Source organism: Salvia splendens, chromosome 21, assembly GCF_004379255.2.
Source record: "Salvia splendens isolate huo1 chromosome 21, SspV2, whole genome shotgun sequence".
NCBI lineage: Eukaryota > Viridiplantae > Streptophyta > Magnoliopsida > Lamiales > Lamiaceae > Salvia > Salvia splendens.
The window spans coordinates 1,180,677-1,198,014 of NC_056052.1; the positions used below are offsets into that span (position 1 = coordinate 1,180,677).

Here is a 17,338-nt window from a genome sequence, read left to right on the forward strand (position 1 = left end):
ACTTAGAAAAGCGGAAATAATTATTTACTATTTTACGTTTTTCATAAGAATAAATTTCATAATTAATCTCTAAACTAATGATTTTCTATCAAACGTAAGTATTTTTTATAATCTCTAAATTTTATAGTGTGATCATCCAAAAAGGCATTATCTCGATTCCAAAGCGACAATATTCAATTCGTAAATTCATATATACTACCTAAATCAATGAATGTATCAAATTCAATTTTAAATATGGCTTATATCATATTATAGTCAATGGTCACCTATATGAACAAATGTAATTAAAAACAAAAAGTTAAAATCGTCAAAACTCAAAAACTAAAGCTGCCCGCACCACCGCCTCTCCTCCGCCGTGCCGCCGGCCCCCTCCGATCTGCTTACTGCCTGCCCTGCGTCTATTTTTGTATGTGAGATTTATAGAAACCCACAATTTATTCTCCATTGAAGCGAATTAGCTATTATGACAGTTGGATTCCTTCCCGATCAAAGGAAGTGATCGAGCTGAATATCAAATCGTCAACTCTGCCGACCTTGACCGCGAAATTTCAATTCATTCAGCTGAATTCGAGGTGATTTTGGTCTGACTCGATAGGAAGATAATCCGAGATTTCGCAGGAAAAGAATGGAGTCGTCGCGGCAGGTATTCTCGGTGGACCTACTGGAGAGGTACGCCGCCAAGGGACGGGGAGTGATTACGTGTATGGCCGCCGGAAACGACGTCATTGTGCTCGGAACCAGCAAGGGTTGGGTCATCCGCCACGATTTCGGCGTCGGGGATTCATTTGGTAAGGGGTTGTTTTTACTTCAATTGAGTGTTTAATTACTGCCTTTTTTCTATTGTGTTGCGATGTATTTGTATTACGGACGCTGTGTTAACAGCTACATTATATATGCGGGTTTAAGAAAGCTGCATTGCTTGTTAGAGGTATTTACAGGGAATTGTGAGCTAGTTTTGTGTCTGTTTTAAGTGATCAACTGAAACAGTTTATCGCAATTGAGTGTCTTATGTGATGCAATCAAGTTTTTTAGCTGTGTTGTTTCTTAGTATAGGAATTCCAAGTGCCGTAGGCAATCGATGAAGACATTGGCAATGTCCATATCCCTAGTGATATAACTGAAATATGAAATCTATGTCTTTTGGTTTGTATTTTCCTATATGTGAACTTTTAGACAACTGAGGTAGAGTAGGTTTTGAACTCCTGGCTTCATCTCTATTCCTCCTAAAGATAGAGAAGGCAAGGTACCAGCTCTTCTACCTAGAATTGGTTCATGTTTTGATCTCTAACCACATAAGAGTTGATGTTATCGCCAATGCATTTATTTTACCTACACGAAGATTGCCCATTGGCAAGTTTGTTATGTAGACTGTGATAACCATAATTTGATTATAAAAACGTGTTTTAGCAGCTACAAATTGTGCTTTTATTTTTTGTGATTGATTGCAATTTAATGTTTTTTGTTGGTGTAGCTATGGGGCTGTTGTGAATAGACAGATGATCAAATTTTGGTTGTTGAGTCTGTTTAGCAGAACTCTTGTAGGATAAGGAATTGCTTTCTGTGAACAGTGAATTTAGTCATATTTGTTTATGTTCTTTCCCTGAAATTTAATTTTGATTGGGTAGCAGAATTTTAAAACATTTGTTGTTTATTTATACTGGGGGTCATTTGATAGATATTGATCTATCTGTTGGAAGACCTGGTGAGCAGTCAATCCATAGGGTTTTTGTTGATCCTGGAGGTAGCCATTGTATTGCTACTGTAGTTGGCGGTGGGACTTCTGATACATTTTATACACATGCAAAGTGGGCAAAGCCTCGTATTTTGACTAGATTGAAGGGCCTTTTGGTGAATACTGTTGCCTGGAATAGGCAGCATATTACTGAAGGTAAAGTAGTCCTGCACAGAAATCTTTTTTGGTTTGGCATATTTTCTCTCTGGATATTGGTCCCACCTCTTATGTTTGACACCCCTGTGCAGCTTACACGAAAGAAATCATTCTCGGTACTGAAAATGGACAGCTTTATGAAGTTTCTGTTGAGGAGAAAGACAAGAAGGAAAAGTACATCAAATTTTTGTTTGAACTAAATGAACTTCCTGAAGAATTTACAGGATTGCAGGTTCTGGACCTCTAGTCATACTTAAATTGTGCTTAGTCGACATTGATAATGATAAGCATTGGAGTGTTGTGCTGTAGTATGTCTATTTTTTCTTTTGGGCCCCTTGCCCCATTCTACCCTCTAATTTTAGTAATAATTTCGTTTGTTTCTTATCATCCAGTTTATATTCGTTTATCTCAAGATTATTTGGTAGTTTATCATTTAATTAAGCCACTATCCGTAGTGCATTAAGATTATTGTCGCTGGGAAAGTATTTTATTTTAGTGTATAGGTGTTGTCATTCATGAGATTATAATTTTGTTTTGTTTAATATACTCAAGTCTTAAACTCTAACACTTCTCATGCAACTTGTTGAATCTTGTTTCCTCCTCTCATTTTCAGATGGAAACAACAGGCACAAATAATGGAATTAGATATTATGTGATGGCTGTTACTCCCACTCGGCTTTATTCTTTCACTGGAATAGGTTCATTGGAAGTAAGTTAAAATTTTACTTTTTTCCTTCAGTTTCTAGAGCTGCCGTCATTCTGCATTTGAAGTGTAAACTATTTCATAGCTGATAGGCAATAGCTCACAACTACTATCCATTCTTCAAAACTGATTGATAAAATACCATGCCTTCTTGTTACATTCTTGTGCAGTCTGTTTTTGCTAGCTACGCAGAGCGTGCAGTTCATTTCATGGAACTTCCTGGTGAAATCCCAAACAGGCAAGTGCATGGAGTCTGATTTTAATGATGTGTTGCTTGAAAAAATGACAAATAATATGGTTACTAGAATATTCAAATAATTCTTTTCAACATAAAAATGATTTGTAAAGCCAAAGAAGTACATCTTTCTTAAAGTTGATCAATTAATTTTTTTTTTTAACAATGGTATTAGAAGTGAATTTATGGCCTACCAAGCTATCACTTCAAGAACCATAATATGCCCAAGTAAAGTGGTTGATGTGTCCTTGAACATTTTGTTGAAATTTGGGGGATATAGATGAACACATAATCTTTAACACGCACACCACATTCCAAATGTTGAAGTTTAATCTTGCTCTTTTGACCAAACAAGTTTTGGTAATTTCTTGGTTCAGTGCTCAAGATCAAGTAATTTTTCTTTTTTAAAAATCATAATTTATTTGTTTGCTTGTTTACAGATTTTGTAGAATACAAGTTGTGAAAATTTTTTGTAATTCTCATCATCAATTTCCTAAATAAATTCTTTTGGGGGTAATCATCAGCTTCATATTAATATATACAAGCAAGTGTATCACTTCTGAGAAATGTAATTAATTTTAATATTCCCTTCGTGCAGTGAGCTGCATTTTTTCATTAAGCAGAGAAGAGCAATACATTTTGCATGGCTGTCTGGAGCTGGAATCTATCATGGTGGCCTTAATTTTGCAGCACATTATAGGTAGAGAAGTGGACTTCAGACTTCTATTCCTTAATTGTAATTTTATAAGTAACAAATTATTGTTCCTAAACCCTGATTTATATTAATTCAAAGTATGTAGTAAGCACCGCTTTGTCATCTCTATGTCCTAAACTAACATTTTGGAGCTGATTTCAGTTCACCAAATGGGGATCAAAACTTTGTGGAGAACAAGGCTCTCTTGGATTATTCAAAATGTAGTGAAGGTGTGATGGTTAAACCTACCTCCATGGCAGTGTCAGAATATCATTTCCTTCTTCTAATTGGAAACAAGGTTAAGGTGCGTTGTTATTGATGTTATTGGTGCAGCCATTCCATACCTAGTGATTCGATGAATTGGAACAAACAGCCTGTGTAATAAAGTGTATAAATGTCGCTATCTTGCACCACACTGTGCCATGTCAAGCATTTTAAATTTTTCGTAGGATTCAAATAATTAAGGTATAGAAGATATTGGGAAATCATGAGAGATGATACTTTCGTATTTTACAGTATGTTTTAAGTTTTTAATCACCATTTTGTTACAATGTCCCATGAAGCACCTCGCCAAATGCGACCAAGCAGATTTTTGTATCTTTTATTCCTGCTTTGAAATTTCTTCACGTCACACGCAATATACCAATATCATTTACTACTAATCGAAGGATAACACTGTGAAGCTTGGTTCAGCAGGCTGGTCTTTATATGCCAAGAAATGTATGTCACATGTCTTAGTTGTTTCTGGATACATACCCGCAATTCCATTTCTCCATTTCTTTTGATGCTCAACAACACCCAAGTATTATTGTTTAAAGAATAGTTTGAGCATGTCTCATTTAACTGAAAGTAACCCTGACACTCTTTTATTCTTGTCAAAAAAATCTGCATGCACATTGGTTTCCCTACTATTCAATATCAGCTGTTTCAACCTATTAAAACGATCTTGATATTCACTGGTTAGGTATATTTCAAACTTTGAGAACTGAAAACATAAGTATATGAACATCATGGAACTTCGGGCATTATTGCATTGGTTCTTTATTCATCTAGGTTTCCCTGGGAATTAAGTACAGAGAACTCCTTTTGTTGGCCCTAAGGCTCATCGACAATTTCCTAAAATGCCCCTTTGTTTTTTGTTTCCTTTTTTGTGTTCTATTGCTTACTCTTCTGGCTAAATTTATTTACTCGTTTATTGTTTTGAATCATCTTCTAGGTTGTTAATAGGATCAATCAACAGATCGTTGAGGAGCTTTATTTTGATCAAACATCTGATGCAGTTTCAAGAGGTGTTCTGGCTTTATGCAGTGACGCATCGGCCGGGCTTTTCTATGCATACGATCAGAATTCCATCTTTCAGGTGCTACATTGGTAACATTTCCTTTAACATTGCTTGTCGAGTATCAAAAAGACTCCAGTCTTGATTTTTAAACCATTAATAATATAGGTATCCGTCAGTGATGAAGGTCGAGACATGTGGAAAGTGTATCTAGACTTAAAGGAATATGCTGCAGCTTTGGCAAATTGTCGTGATGCTCTCCAAAGAGATCAAGTTTATCTGGTGCAGGTCTGATGTTTTCTGTAAAGTATCCGAGTGTCAAATTTTTATTTGTAACTCCATTATCAATAATTCTAAAATGATACTGCTATACCTCATATATACTTGGAGCTTTGTCATTAAAAATATTGTGACGCAGGCAGAAGATGCTTTTATTGGAAAGGATTTTCTCAGGGCTGCTTCCTTTTATGCCAAGGTAGTCTATCTTTCTCCCATAACCTGGACAATGCTCCATCTTTTTACACCTGCTGGGGAGTAAATTTTAAAGGACTGACATAGGTGGCTTGTTAAGGGTGTAACTGGAATATATTTAATTTTGTTTGCTTGAACTGGCATTAGCCTTGACTCATCATAGCATACATTATTCTTTTACTCAGTTTTGGTTAAATGTGAACTAGTTAAAGCTAGTAGCGAGTTATTAACACCCCCCACCCCCTCCCTGATTCCTTTCATTCAAAACTTTATTCATCCGCCATACTCTTGCTATGTGGTATACTTCACTTAGTGTAAGATCCTGTGACATCTGGAAGGCTATGCACCTGTATATTGTTTGGCATTCTCAAAACTCCTAATCTTGCAACAGATCAACTTTGCCTTGTCATTTGAAGAGATCACTTTAAAGTTCATTAGCATTGGTGAGCAGGTAAAAGAGTTCACATCTTTACAGAAATTGTCAAGAGTTTTTTTTCTGCTTGCTGATTTGGTAATTTGTTTCACTTTGCAGGATGCTGTAAGGACATTTTTATTGCGGAAGCTTGATAATTTTTCAAAGGATGATAAATGCCAGATAACTATGATTTCAACCTGGGTGACTGAATTGTACTTGGATAAGGTTTGTCTGCCGCTTAAAGGTTCCTATATAAAGGTTTTGAGGGCACTGTTTGCTAATTGGTAGTCTGACCTTTCTTTTCTCGCATATATATAAATATCAGCCTTATTTAAATTAATCACTAACTTGACTTTGGCTTACTGATGTCTTATGCACGACACCTTTTGCATTGTATGTTGGATCTTGTAAATTCTGTCTTTGCCTCACTCACATGGTTTATGGTTATGAGAGATTTGTTGGTTATCATAAATATACCGACTTTTTGGTTTCTGTGCATGTAGTTTGTTGATGAGCTCTTTATTCTATTCCAATTATGTTTTTTGTTATCAGATTAATCGACTACTTTTGGAAGATGATGCCATATCTGATCATTCAAGTTCAGAATATCAATCAATTATCACCGAATTTCGAGCTTTTTTGAGTGACTGCAAGGATGTATTGGATGAGGCTACTACCATGAAACTTCTAGAAAGGTGCTTTCCTTTTGTGATACTTTCTTATGTTTTTAGCTTAGCTTGTTTCTGAAGAATAGTTGTCAATAAAGAGAAGCAGTGATTGGATTTCTTATGTTATAATAGCATTTTAAAGCTTCCCACATAGTTCGTATTTAATAGTATCTTCATATCTATAATATTATAGTGAGGGTTCATTTTGTCTGTTACAGCTAATAACAGATACAAAATATGAAACCTTATTTTTTGTGGACCTTACTATATTGGGTTTCTTTGGTGAGGTGGTGTCATTTTTTTAAGTTAACTTCCGATCTCCACTTTAAAGGATTCCTTTTGCAAAATTTTGCAGCTATGGTAGAGTTGATGAATTGGTATTCTTTGCTAGTCTTAAAGAGGAGCATGAAATTGTGGTTCATCATTATATTCAGGTGCCTTTATTTCAAATTTTATACTCCCTCGGTCTTTACTTTTCATGTTTCCATTTTGATGCACAGCTACACTGACCTGCGTTACAGTGTAAATTAATGTCATTAGCTTGTAAACTGAACTGAATTTTGGTTTGATTTTCTGGATGTTTCCTCCAAACAGTCCCTAGTTCATCATTAATTTGGTCTCTTCAGCAACTAAACTGTTTTGAGCATATAGTATAAAAATTAAGTATTAAAGTTTATATTTGATGTTTTTTTTTTGCCTTTTCCTCAGTCCTTTCCTCTCAGTGATTTATTTCCTCATTTTTTGTTTTATCCCTTTTCACTTTGTTGGATTTGATAATTTTCAAATAGTGCCCATGCCATGTAATTTTACATGGGACTTGATATTGTTGTAGCTAGGTGAGGCTAAGAAAGCACTGCGAGTTCTTCAGAAACCTAACGTTCAGGCAGAGCTTCAGGTACTCTTATTGAGAACTTATTTATACACCTTATTATATAGTGGGCATCAATAGTTATAAATTTGTTATACTTCTTCCTCTCTTTGCTTCAAATCATAGACCCACTTCTTTCCGTGATATGAATGTTATTGAAAGTATCTCTTGTTATGCAGTACAAATTTGCGCCGGACCTTATCATGCTTGACGCATATGAAACTGTTGAATCATGGATGACTAAGAAAGACCTGAATCCAAGGAAGCTCATTCCTGCAATGATGCGATATTCAAGTGAACCTCATGCTAAGTAATATGCATAAGAAAGATTAGTTAAATTATGGTTGAAGTTCAATTATATACTTCTATTCTGTTGTTGAAGTTGCATATATAACATCATCGGTAATGATGCATGATCATCATCAATTCATTCTTATAATTGTAGAAACTCCTTTTAACGGGAAACTGATAATTATTGTGGTGAATAACAGACATTTGTTGGTTTTCTGATAAATCAGTGCACTCAATCTATTAATATTTTATCTGCAGGAATGAAACCCATGAAGTGATAAAATACTTGGAGTACTGTGTTCATCGTTTGCAGAATGAGGATCCTGGCATTCACAATTTATTGTTGTCTTTGTATGCCAAGCAGGTATGCTAGCTTGATGGGCATTCCTGAAAGGATATTCAGAAATATTTAATATTTTTCATATATATAATTGCTACAATCACTGGCTCTAGGATGACGAAAGCAGCCTTTTGCGCTTCCTCCAATGCAAGTTTGGGAAGGGGCAGCTAAATGGTCCCGAGTTTTTCTATGATCCAAAGTACGCTTTACGTCTTTGTCTTAAGGAAAAACGAATGCGTGCCTGTGTTCACATATACAGTATGATGTCTATGCACGAAGAAGCAGTTGCCCTTGCTCTACAGGTAGTTTATGTACACAGTCTGAATTATACATGTAGTATTATTAAATCTTAATGATGACAGATATGAGATTTTAATTCAAGTTTTTAATAATTGAAACACGATGTATCTCAGGATCTATTCTTTAGTGTGAAATGCTTGTATCATATTTATGCACACTTCAAAATTTTCTGGGTCAATACTTCTAATCCATGTGAAACTAAATTAGACATTATTTCGTAACCACCTTATCAAATAGGTTGATCCGGAGCTTGCCATGGCTGAGGCTGATAAGGTTGAAGATGATGAAGACCTGAGGAAGAAACTTTGGCTTATGGTTGCTAAGCATGTCATTGAACAAGAAAAAGGAACAAAGAGAGAGAACATACGAAAGGCTATTGCATTTCTGAAGGAAACTGATGGACTTCTTAAAATAGAAGATATCTTACCTTTTTTCCCGGATTTTGCTTTGATAGATGATTTCAAGGTTCTTAACTTGTTTTAGTCTCATTCCAGATACACCATTCCATAATTACTGGCCAAGTTCCTAAAATTGAGGTTGTCAAATTCCTTTCTTGACCTTTTTCATTGTAAGTGTAGGAAGCTATCTGCTCATCGCTGGAGGATTACAATGAGCAAATTGAAAAACTCAAAGATGAGATGAATGATGCTACACATGGAGCAGACAACATAAGAAATGATATCAGTGCCCTTGCACAACGATATGCTGTCGTGAAGAAGGACGAAGCATGTGGGGTAATGGTTTCATGATGTTTGCTGGTCGAAGTTCGGATTTAATTTTTGCATATTACGTGGCTCTGTACACGAGTGTCGTGCTTCATTTTCTTGATTATGCTTCTATGGCATAATGGGCTGATTTTGGCTATTAATTGGCTACAATTTTATCATTTAGTTCGTAAAGTCTATGAAATGTACTTCCCCGTATATTTAGATTCTCATCGTCAATTGGTATTGACAGGTTTGTGGGAGAAAAATATTAAATGCAGCTGATGATTACCGAATGGCTAGGACCTACACTTCAGTTGGATCGATGGCTCCTTTCTATGTATTTCCTTGTGGGCATTCCTTTCATGTTAACTGCTTGATTGCACATGTGACTAAATGCTCTAGTGAATCTCAAGTAAGTTCAGGGACACACTCTTTCACTGCTCATGCTTTTGTTTCTAACTGAATTAAATAAATCTACTTCAAACTTTTACAATATTCTTGGGTTTTCTTAATTGGAAGGTAAGTTTTGGAACAATATGTCCCTTTAAATTTTGAGGCTGATAAATGATAAGAACCACTCAAATCTATCTAATGAACGCCAAGTGATTTTGGATGATCGATTCGAACCATTCTGAGCACATTCATAGCCTACCTATGCTATTCAGAAATTACACTTCAACTAATAGATGACTATGGATATATTTTTGAGTCTTTGAACTAAGATTTCGAGAAGCTCCTCAATGCATACATCGTCTAAAGTTAAAATTTCCAAGCTCTTAGTAAGTTCTCTGAGAATGTGTAAACCATTTTTATCTGTATCCTTTTGTTTCGTTTCGATGATCATCAGGCCGAGTACATATTGGATTTGCAAAAGCAGCTGACTTTACTGGGTAACGAACCTAGTAAGGAAATGAATGGAGGTTTAACAGAAGAAGAGCCAATAGCAAGCATGACTCCTGGAGATAAGGTTTGAGTTTGATTTTTCAAATTTCAGACGTTATTCAAAGTCGCCTGCTAGCTAAGGACTCTAAAAACATGTTCATGACTGAATTTGTTGCCTGCTAGCGAAGGACGTTATTCATAGTGGTTTTTGATTCATAACCACAAGTCTTCTGTGCATCCAGCCACTTGATTTTGCCTGGATGGACTAAAAAGTCACATTCTATTACGATCTTAATCACATCATTTCCTCAATTTGCATTGCAGATCCGGTCACAGTTGGACGATGCCATAGCAAGTGAATGCCCATATTGTGGTGATTTGATGATCCGCGAGATATCTTTGCATTTCTTAGAGGAAAAGGACGAGAGTGAAGCATGGGACATTACGCCACAGAACCTTTCATCACAGAAGAGCATCTCTTTAATTGCGTGATTATATATAAGTTGCTTGAGCCTCTGAACAACATTTCTAGCCAAATGCAATTTTGTAATGCACATAGTCATTTGTTGTTTCCTCTTCATTCGTGCGCGCGCGCGTGTGGATGTGATTTCTCGGTTCCATGCACTCTTTCCTCCGTTTTTATCCGGATGTAGTGTGTTTCCATTAGCTCAAGAGTTTGCTTAGAGTTCTGATTTTTTCTGGTGATTTCTAGATTTACAAAGATGTAATTTTAATTGGTGTTTTATATCAATGTCAAAATTAATTGGCGTTTTATATCAAAATTAATGGGTGATATGAGAAGTGGTTCATTATGTTTTTATTTTGATCGATTTTTACCTTACATTTATAAACAACCTATATGTGAATATTTCAACTATTGCAAATGCAAATTCAGATGCTATTAGTCTGATCCATTCCTGTACAATAACCTTGATCGAGATTTTGGGCTATTAAGAGCATCCGCACCAGCAGTGAATGGACACCAGTACGTCCGTACCAGCGGCGCAGCACCGCCTGCTCGCCGCTGCGCTTTTGTCGCTAGCGCGGCGCTGCTCGATGCATCGAGCACGTCCGTGCCAGCGAGCAGCTGATGTAGCGCGTTCTGATTGGCCAACGGCATTTCCGTTGGAAATTCATTTTTTTAAAAAACAAATTGAAAATAATACCAAAAATTTTTAAAAAAATTCAGATTCTCAAAAGTATGGCCATTTTTTTACCGTTTTTATGGAACTTTTTTTATTTTTTTTATTCCCAAAATCATCTATAAATACACACATTTATCATCCATTTTTCACATCAAAATCATCTCCCTCACGCCGAGGTGTGCATACGACGGTGGGCGAGAGGATCGAAACAAGAAACACAATGCGCGATACCCGAGCCCACATTGAGCTACAAGAAGACCTAATCAAACACATTTGGGCGAAATTCAGCCACGAGTAGTGATTTTTTTAATTTTATGAATTTAATTATGTTATTTTTAATTTTTAGGATTTTAATACCCTTTTAATTTTCAGGATTTTAATTATATAATTTTTAATTTTTTTGTAATTTGTAATAGTATTTCAGATATTTTTAATATATAATAATTTTGTGGAAATGTTTTTTATTTAAATTGAATAATAGAATGGTGGGTGTTGTGCTTTGTCTAAGAGCAGGGAGTAAAAGTGGGTCCGGGCCCACATCTGTGCTCTTGATCCGTGCTCGTTGGCAAGAGCACGGATGGAGATGCTCTAATGTGATTCTTTGTGGTTATTTTGTTTGTTTAACTTTCAAAAAAATGTATGCAATAAAAAATTGAAAATAATACTATTTTGCAATTGTGAAGATACTGGTGAGAATGCACCATCCAAAGGGAAAACAGGAATCCTCCAAAAAGCCCAAAAACTGGCTACATCTATATATGCAGAGGCAACAAACCCCACTGGCTCAAGTCTTTGCTGCTCGAAAACTATGTCGTTGCAAGGTACCAACGCAAAACACGAACCATCTAAAGGTCGCTTGCTATAAGCAGTCTGTACAATTGCTATATATACATTTAGGCATGATACATTAGCAGGCTGCTTCCAGCAGCACAAGCAATCAGATTAGTTGATGGATGCCAAGCCATATGCAGCAACTTAGAATTGAAATCGTACGAAAAATCGTTACTTTCTGCACCACGTCCGTCAACTGAAGACAGGCAGAAGTGGTAACAGAGATCAAATGCATGATGTAGTAAAGCTGACAAGGAGATAATAAAGAAATAAATAGAACAAAAGGTCACCTTGTCTGTAGAATCCCCTAGCTATGTTGCTTAGAGATGATCTTCGAGGTCTTGATGTGGTTTGGCCGTGGGGCTTTCTGCAAGCAATACGATGGAGCTAACGATGTAAGAGAATTCAAATCAGTAAGAATTGCAAGAGGTGCAAAGAGATTATACAATGTATCTACCTAGTTGGGTTTCGACTGGCTTCAATGGTTACTCCTTCAGCCCCACTTCCATTAGAGAACACACGTAGAATATTGCTGATAGAGAAACCGAGCATCATTTTAGAGTATTAATACAAAGAAAAGTTATAGTAATATTGCTGGTAGCCATTACTTACCTGTAAGATCCAGTTGCAAAATTAAGGTGGTCTTTAGAAACACAGCATTCAAACTTATCGAATATTGCATCATTGTTGTACAGATCTGCCAACTGTGCAATATAATATTCTTATTCAGCTTGATAAAATCCATTTCATTAAGCTAGAACCTAGAAATACTATAGTTAGGAATGTCACATATGAAACCCTGACCTTCGGCCGTAGGTTTTCATGAATCCTAATTGTTGCAACTGGACCAGAGTCCATATGCATATCCCATAGCTGACATAGAAGAGAGAGCTTAATAAGAAAATGAAAAACTACCAAATTCCTTTGAATCTGTATTGATCTTTAAAACATATAAGTGCTAGCAAAATATCAGAATTTCGTTGAGGTCTTATCGATTTGGGAAAGGCTTATAAGAAGGTTAGGCTGGAGATATAAATGAAATGCCTACTAAAGTTTTCATAATCAATAATGCTCTTGAAGTACAATCTAAAAAGACAAGTAATAAAAGAAGCTAACATGCAAAACCAAAGTTCTAATGGAGAAACAATGCATTCAAAGGAATAAAAATGGCTGACAGACCTTCAGATTCATGAAATCACGGCTTAATATATGTCTTCCATCATTTGCAAACTTCATATCAGTTATTGACGCAATTATCTCAGTGAAGAAAGATTTCTGCCCATGGAATTCCTCGTCTTTCAGTCTATAGCATAAAAAATTTAGGGTATGAAGATGAAAAAGTTTGAAAATTACATGCATATAAAACTTAAAGAGGTAGAGAAAACTAACACTCACATCGTTGCACTGTGATCACATAGAGCTGATTTTCTCATGTCTACTAGCCGAATAAAACCTCTTGAACTGCTGTAAGCCAGCAGATTACAGTGAGATGGATGGAATTCAACTGCTGTGATCACCTCTGGACAATATTTCATGAAAATCAAATCATTCATCTAATCATGCGTAAAAAGGAAAAGTGCAAATATCAGAATACCAGAATTGATGTCAAGAAACTTCCGACTATATTTAACATTTCCTCCTTAATAGAATTGATGTTATGTGTTAGTGAGGGATTGAAGGCCGACTTGCTCATACTATTTGTTTTCTTTTACTTAGAGCACAATAACAAAAATGTGCTCTAAAATGGTGATGAAATTGTTTTGGAGGTAAATGTGACGCGATTGCATCTGAAGTTATTTTTTATTGAAGGTATGGAAAAAGGAAATAGATAGATGGAGAGAACATGGCAATTATGAAATGTTGAATAATGACAAGATAACAAAGCATTTGCCATTTCTGTGTGTGACAAGTTACCTATGAGATCTTCCATGTTTACAGGCTTCATGTCAAGGATATTAAAACACTGATTGCTGACTTCTAGATTCCACAAATTTATTCTCAGGTCATCTCCAGAAAGAAATGTCTCCCAATCACTGCAATGAATATTATTCGGCCATTAAACATGGAGAATTAAAAAATTTGAATCTACATATCACTTGCCATGCTTAATACGTATATTACTTTCATTATTCCATTTTTTTTTTGGGGGGGGGGGGGGGTGTATGCATGCATGCCATGCTTAATACGTATATTACTTTCACTATTCCATTTTTTTTGGGGTGGTGTATGCATGCATGCATGCATACAGTAGCAAAGCTTTATATGTTCTGAACTTAAATAACAGTAAAATCAGGCATACCTATTAACAGAGATAGAGTTTATACTGAAATCATGAGCATGCGCATACACCTTTCGAGTTCTTGAAACACTATCATCTTCTAAACATGCTATCTAGATACAAAACAGACCTGATATCATGGCCAAGCTAATTTAGAGATACATGCTCTTATTAAGAAAAATGACAAATTTGAAACACATACCTTGTCATTTGTTCCATTATAAGAAGACACACCATTCCCTATATTTTCTTTCCATTCTAGAGAATGACCATTGACAAAAGATGACTTTTGCCCATTAATAAAACTCTTTTCACCTAAAAGTGAGTTCTCTGAAGATATTGGTTGACTCGTCTCCATCTCTTTGACTTGCTTAACTTGACGATCCTTGACCTGCCTTTAGGCACCCATTAATAATATCATAGGGAAAAAAACAAAGACTGTTATACAGAGTAGAAACAAGAAAATATATCCACAGGTAGTGGAATTCACTCCTTCTTGATGAATTGATTACAGAATTTTCCATATTAGGTCTGTCGATTCAAGGGAAGATATGAGTGAATGCTTACACTTTCCTCACAGCTAGACTATCAGTGACTAGGAACACATTCACCAATTCGAAGAAGTTTACCGAATTTTTAACCTTTTTTATCACACTTCACAGTCAGATAGTGTAAATTTTCCTACATAATTCCATCTTCAAGAAATTCAAATAACCGTTCAACAATTTTTATAAGGACGAAGGGTGAAGAGTATGATACCTTCCACAATTTGATAGTCTTATCATTTGATGATAGAATATTTAGTGATCCAGTAGATGCTGCACACCACCTAACTTTATTGATCTTTTCTTCAATCTCCACACTCCTCAAATAATCAAACTGCACGGAAAGTGCTAATCAAAACAGGTACAAGTACAAGAACTATGCAGGCAGGACCCCTTGAGCTCCAAAACCGCCAACCAAAGATAACTATTCATACCAAAATCTCAAAATACAGAGAAACTAAAAGCTAAAGCACCCACCTCTGGCTCGTGACTTTGAAACTCAGTTTTGTAATGATATTTAGGATGCTTCGCAATAATTCTATCAAGTCTCTCCAACTCGTTCCGTGGAGTGGACCGGACTAAGTCCTAATATGCAAATGAGAATACATGAAGCTTGTGAACTCAATACAAAACACAAATGCGCCAAAAAAAACATCTAAAATGAATTTATCTTCCACGCTACACTCAACGTCTTAGTATGATCATCAATTTCCACTTATCAACATGTACATATCCACTACTGTATATCTGTAATTATCCAAACAAACTTATTTTCCAGCAAAAACATATTCGTTACAGAAAAACACAAATACAAAGCAACACAAGTAGAAATACGCACATCTTTAGCACCGTTTTCCTGAAAAATGACGACGCGACCGCCTCGATCGCCGACGGCCAAGTGATCGCCACTTTTGTCGAACTCAATTGCGGAAATTACATCAACTGCGAGCAGGAGAAACGGCAGATTAGGCTCAAGGAGTGAAAATCGGCGAATGAAAGGTGAAGCGGGAAGAGATTTACTGTCGCGAACATCTTCTCCGGGTAGTATGTCGCCGAAGACCTGAGAGAATTTCCAGTCCAGAGCGGCGGCCGGCGACGAAGAGGAAGAGTCCGAGCTGAAACTCATACTCGTTTAGGTTGAAATCGACAGCTCAAATCGACATTCTTCAGCAGCAACACGAGCGTCGATTGTCAATTTTCTCTGTGGTGAGAGAGAGAGAGAGAGGTGTTGGGTTTCCGTTATCCACTCAATTATTTTCAGTAGTTGTAAAACAAGCTTCTACGTCAGGGTCAATTTTGCTATTTTAGGTGTAATCTTCTTTTTATGCACTTTTTCTTTTTTCAGAAAAATTATTTTAGTGAACTGGATTAGGTGAAGATTTCAATAATTAAAATTACACATTGTATATTTGATCAGATTGTGATAAAATGCAAGCTCATATATTGTACAAACTTTAAACTATAATCTGGACAGTTAAAAAATATCAACAGACTACAAAATATTAGTAACAGAAAATGTCAACACAATATCAACACGGCATCAACTGTTGACACTGTGTTGACATTTTCCGTTACTACTATTTTGTCATCGGCCGACCACAACTTTAAAAATAAAATTCATTAGAATTTCCCAACTCACATAGATTGGCTAATAACATCCTTATATATCTACAGTTAATCACGTCTGGATGGTATTATGTGATCTTTTTTTAATATTTACTTGATTACATGTATTATTTTCATTTTTTTCACTATTAAAAAAATTCAATTTTTTAATATTTTAAGTGAATTTTATAGTTACTACCAATTTTTACATTAAAGTAAGATTGAATAGATTATTTTTTTAAAAATGGTTTATAGCACATATTGAGGCCCATATATTCCAGATATTTGGCCCAAATCTATATTTTATTCATCGAAGATTTTCGCTATTATAAATATCACAGCAGAAAGAAGATCAGGAAAAAGGCTGGAATAAACTATTTTGTTGTGTTGTAATGATTATTTTCTTAAAATTCTCAAAACAAAATAAGTCTTTGTCACTATCCAATAATTTTGATGAAAAAAAATTGTGGGGTAAATATAGAAGGAAAATAAACATGTCTTTTAAAGAAAAGATGGCCTCAAATTGCTTATCCAGAGTTATGAAATTTTCTTTAGTTGTGTTTTATGTATACTTTCAACTTTTTATCTTCTTCAGACTTTATTTTATGTTTTGATTGTAAATTCATTCGATAACAAAGAGTTGTAAGCATTTTAAAAAGCTGTTAATACCGTATAGATTTAATCACTGTTTATTTTCACAGGTTTTCTTTCTTGTTATTTGAGATAATCAAATGTCTCTTCATTCATACGTTGATTTTGTTATTTTTTTATCGTTGATTTTGTTTTGAACTGCTACTCAGTTGTTCGCAAATTTTTGGATTTACACATAAAAAAAAGTAATTTTATTAATTTTAGATATATCCATGATTATTAATCAATTTCATATCCATCCCAATATCCCACAAACTACTTTTGACATGATATTATATCCTTAATTCTGTCATTTATGGTTGATTTAATGCATTGAAAATAGCTGGATTGATGGGCCTTAGCCTTAGGTACAAAGATATTGTTTTCAACTGAATATGGCTGTGATTATATTATTCAACTAACCATATCTACGATGACCAAACATCTCATGTCCTACAAATTTAAAGATCTGTTTCTAAAACTATTTAGGAATATTAATAGTGAAATTGAAAATGTGAGACGTGATATGAGAATAAATTGGAATCATTATAGATGGAGTCAAA

General features: G+C 35.3%; 2 protein-coding genes across 4 annotated transcripts; one reads left to right on the plus strand and one right to left on the minus strand.

The window, feature by feature from the left end:
• The first annotated feature begins 265 nt into the window (after positions 1-265).
• On the plus strand, positions 266-10,561 carry LOC121784985 (vacuolar sorting protein 18-like). Of its 2 annotated transcripts, XM_042183293.1 has the most exons (23): positions 266-788; positions 1,676-1,888; positions 1,981-2,120; positions 2,502-2,597; positions 2,762-2,829; positions 3,425-3,526; positions 3,683-3,824; positions 4,737-4,880; positions 4,968-5,087; positions 5,218-5,274; positions 5,662-5,721; positions 5,803-5,910; positions 6,238-6,380; positions 6,709-6,787; positions 7,186-7,248; positions 7,401-7,531; positions 7,771-7,876; positions 7,966-8,154; positions 8,390-8,617; positions 8,731-8,886; positions 9,110-9,271; positions 9,707-9,826; positions 10,066-10,561. In XM_042183293.1, the coding sequence occupies exons 1-23, from the start codon at positions 626-628 to the stop codon at positions 10,231-10,233; spliced, it is 2,958 nt and encodes a 985-aa protein (XP_042039227.1). In that variant the 5' UTR covers positions 266-625; the 3' UTR covers positions 10,234-10,561. The 2 variants fall into 2 exon arrangements, with proteins under 2 accessions (XP_042039227.1, XP_042039228.1); XM_042183294.1 differs by lacking the exons at positions 266-788; positions 1,676-1,888 and having other exon boundaries at positions 1,995-2,116.
• Positions 10,562-11,524: 963 nt separating this feature from the next.
• Positions 11,525-15,804, minus strand: LOC121784987 (serine/threonine protein phosphatase 2A 55 kDa regulatory subunit B beta isoform-like). Of its 2 annotated transcripts, XM_042183297.1 has the most exons (14): positions 15,561-15,804; positions 15,379-15,482; positions 15,018-15,125; positions 14,755-14,874; positions 14,198-14,386; positions 14,017-14,108; positions 13,632-13,750; positions 13,113-13,236; positions 12,897-13,020; positions 12,522-12,590; positions 12,330-12,421; positions 12,175-12,249; positions 12,008-12,084; positions 11,525-11,913 (listed from the first exon to the last, which is right to left on the minus strand). In XM_042183297.1, exons 1-14 carry the CDS (start codon positions 15,664-15,666, stop codon positions 11,780-11,782), a joined length of 1,533 nt encoding a protein of 510 aa, XP_042039231.1. In that variant the 5' UTR covers positions 15,667-15,804; the 3' UTR covers positions 11,525-11,779. The 2 variants fall into 2 exon arrangements, with proteins under 2 accessions (XP_042039231.1, XP_042039232.1); XM_042183298.1 differs by lacking the exon at positions 15,018-15,125.
• Positions 15,805-17,338: the final 1,534 nt, after the last annotated feature.

Excerpts from the sequence above, each read along its gene's own strand:
- LOC121784985 (XM_042183293.1), top strand. The coding sequence starts at position 626 with ATGGAGTCGTCGCGGCAGGTATTCTCGGTGGACCTACTGGAGAGGTAC. Across the intron at positions 3,825-4,736 it reads TAATTGGAAACAAGGTTAAG|GTTGTTAATAGGATCAATCA; the intron begins GTGCGTTGTTAT and ends ATCATCTTCTAG. Across the intron at positions 6,381-6,708 it reads ACCATGAAACTTCTAGAAAG|CTATGGTAGAGTTGATGAAT; the intron begins GTGCTTTCCTTT and ends AAAATTTTGCAG.
- LOC121784987 (XM_042183297.1), bottom strand. The coding sequence starts at position 15,666 with ATGAGTTTCAGCTCGGACTCTTCCTCTTCGTCGCCGGCCGCCGCTCTG. Across the intron at positions 15,483-15,560 it reads CGGAGAAGATGTTCGCGACA|TTGATGTAATTTCCGCAATT; the intron begins GTAAATCTCTTC and ends TCCTGCTCGCAG. Across the intron at positions 13,021-13,112 it reads TGTGATCACAGTGCAACGAT|ACTGAAAGACGAGGAATTCC; the intron begins GTGAGTGTTAGT and ends TTTATGCTATAG.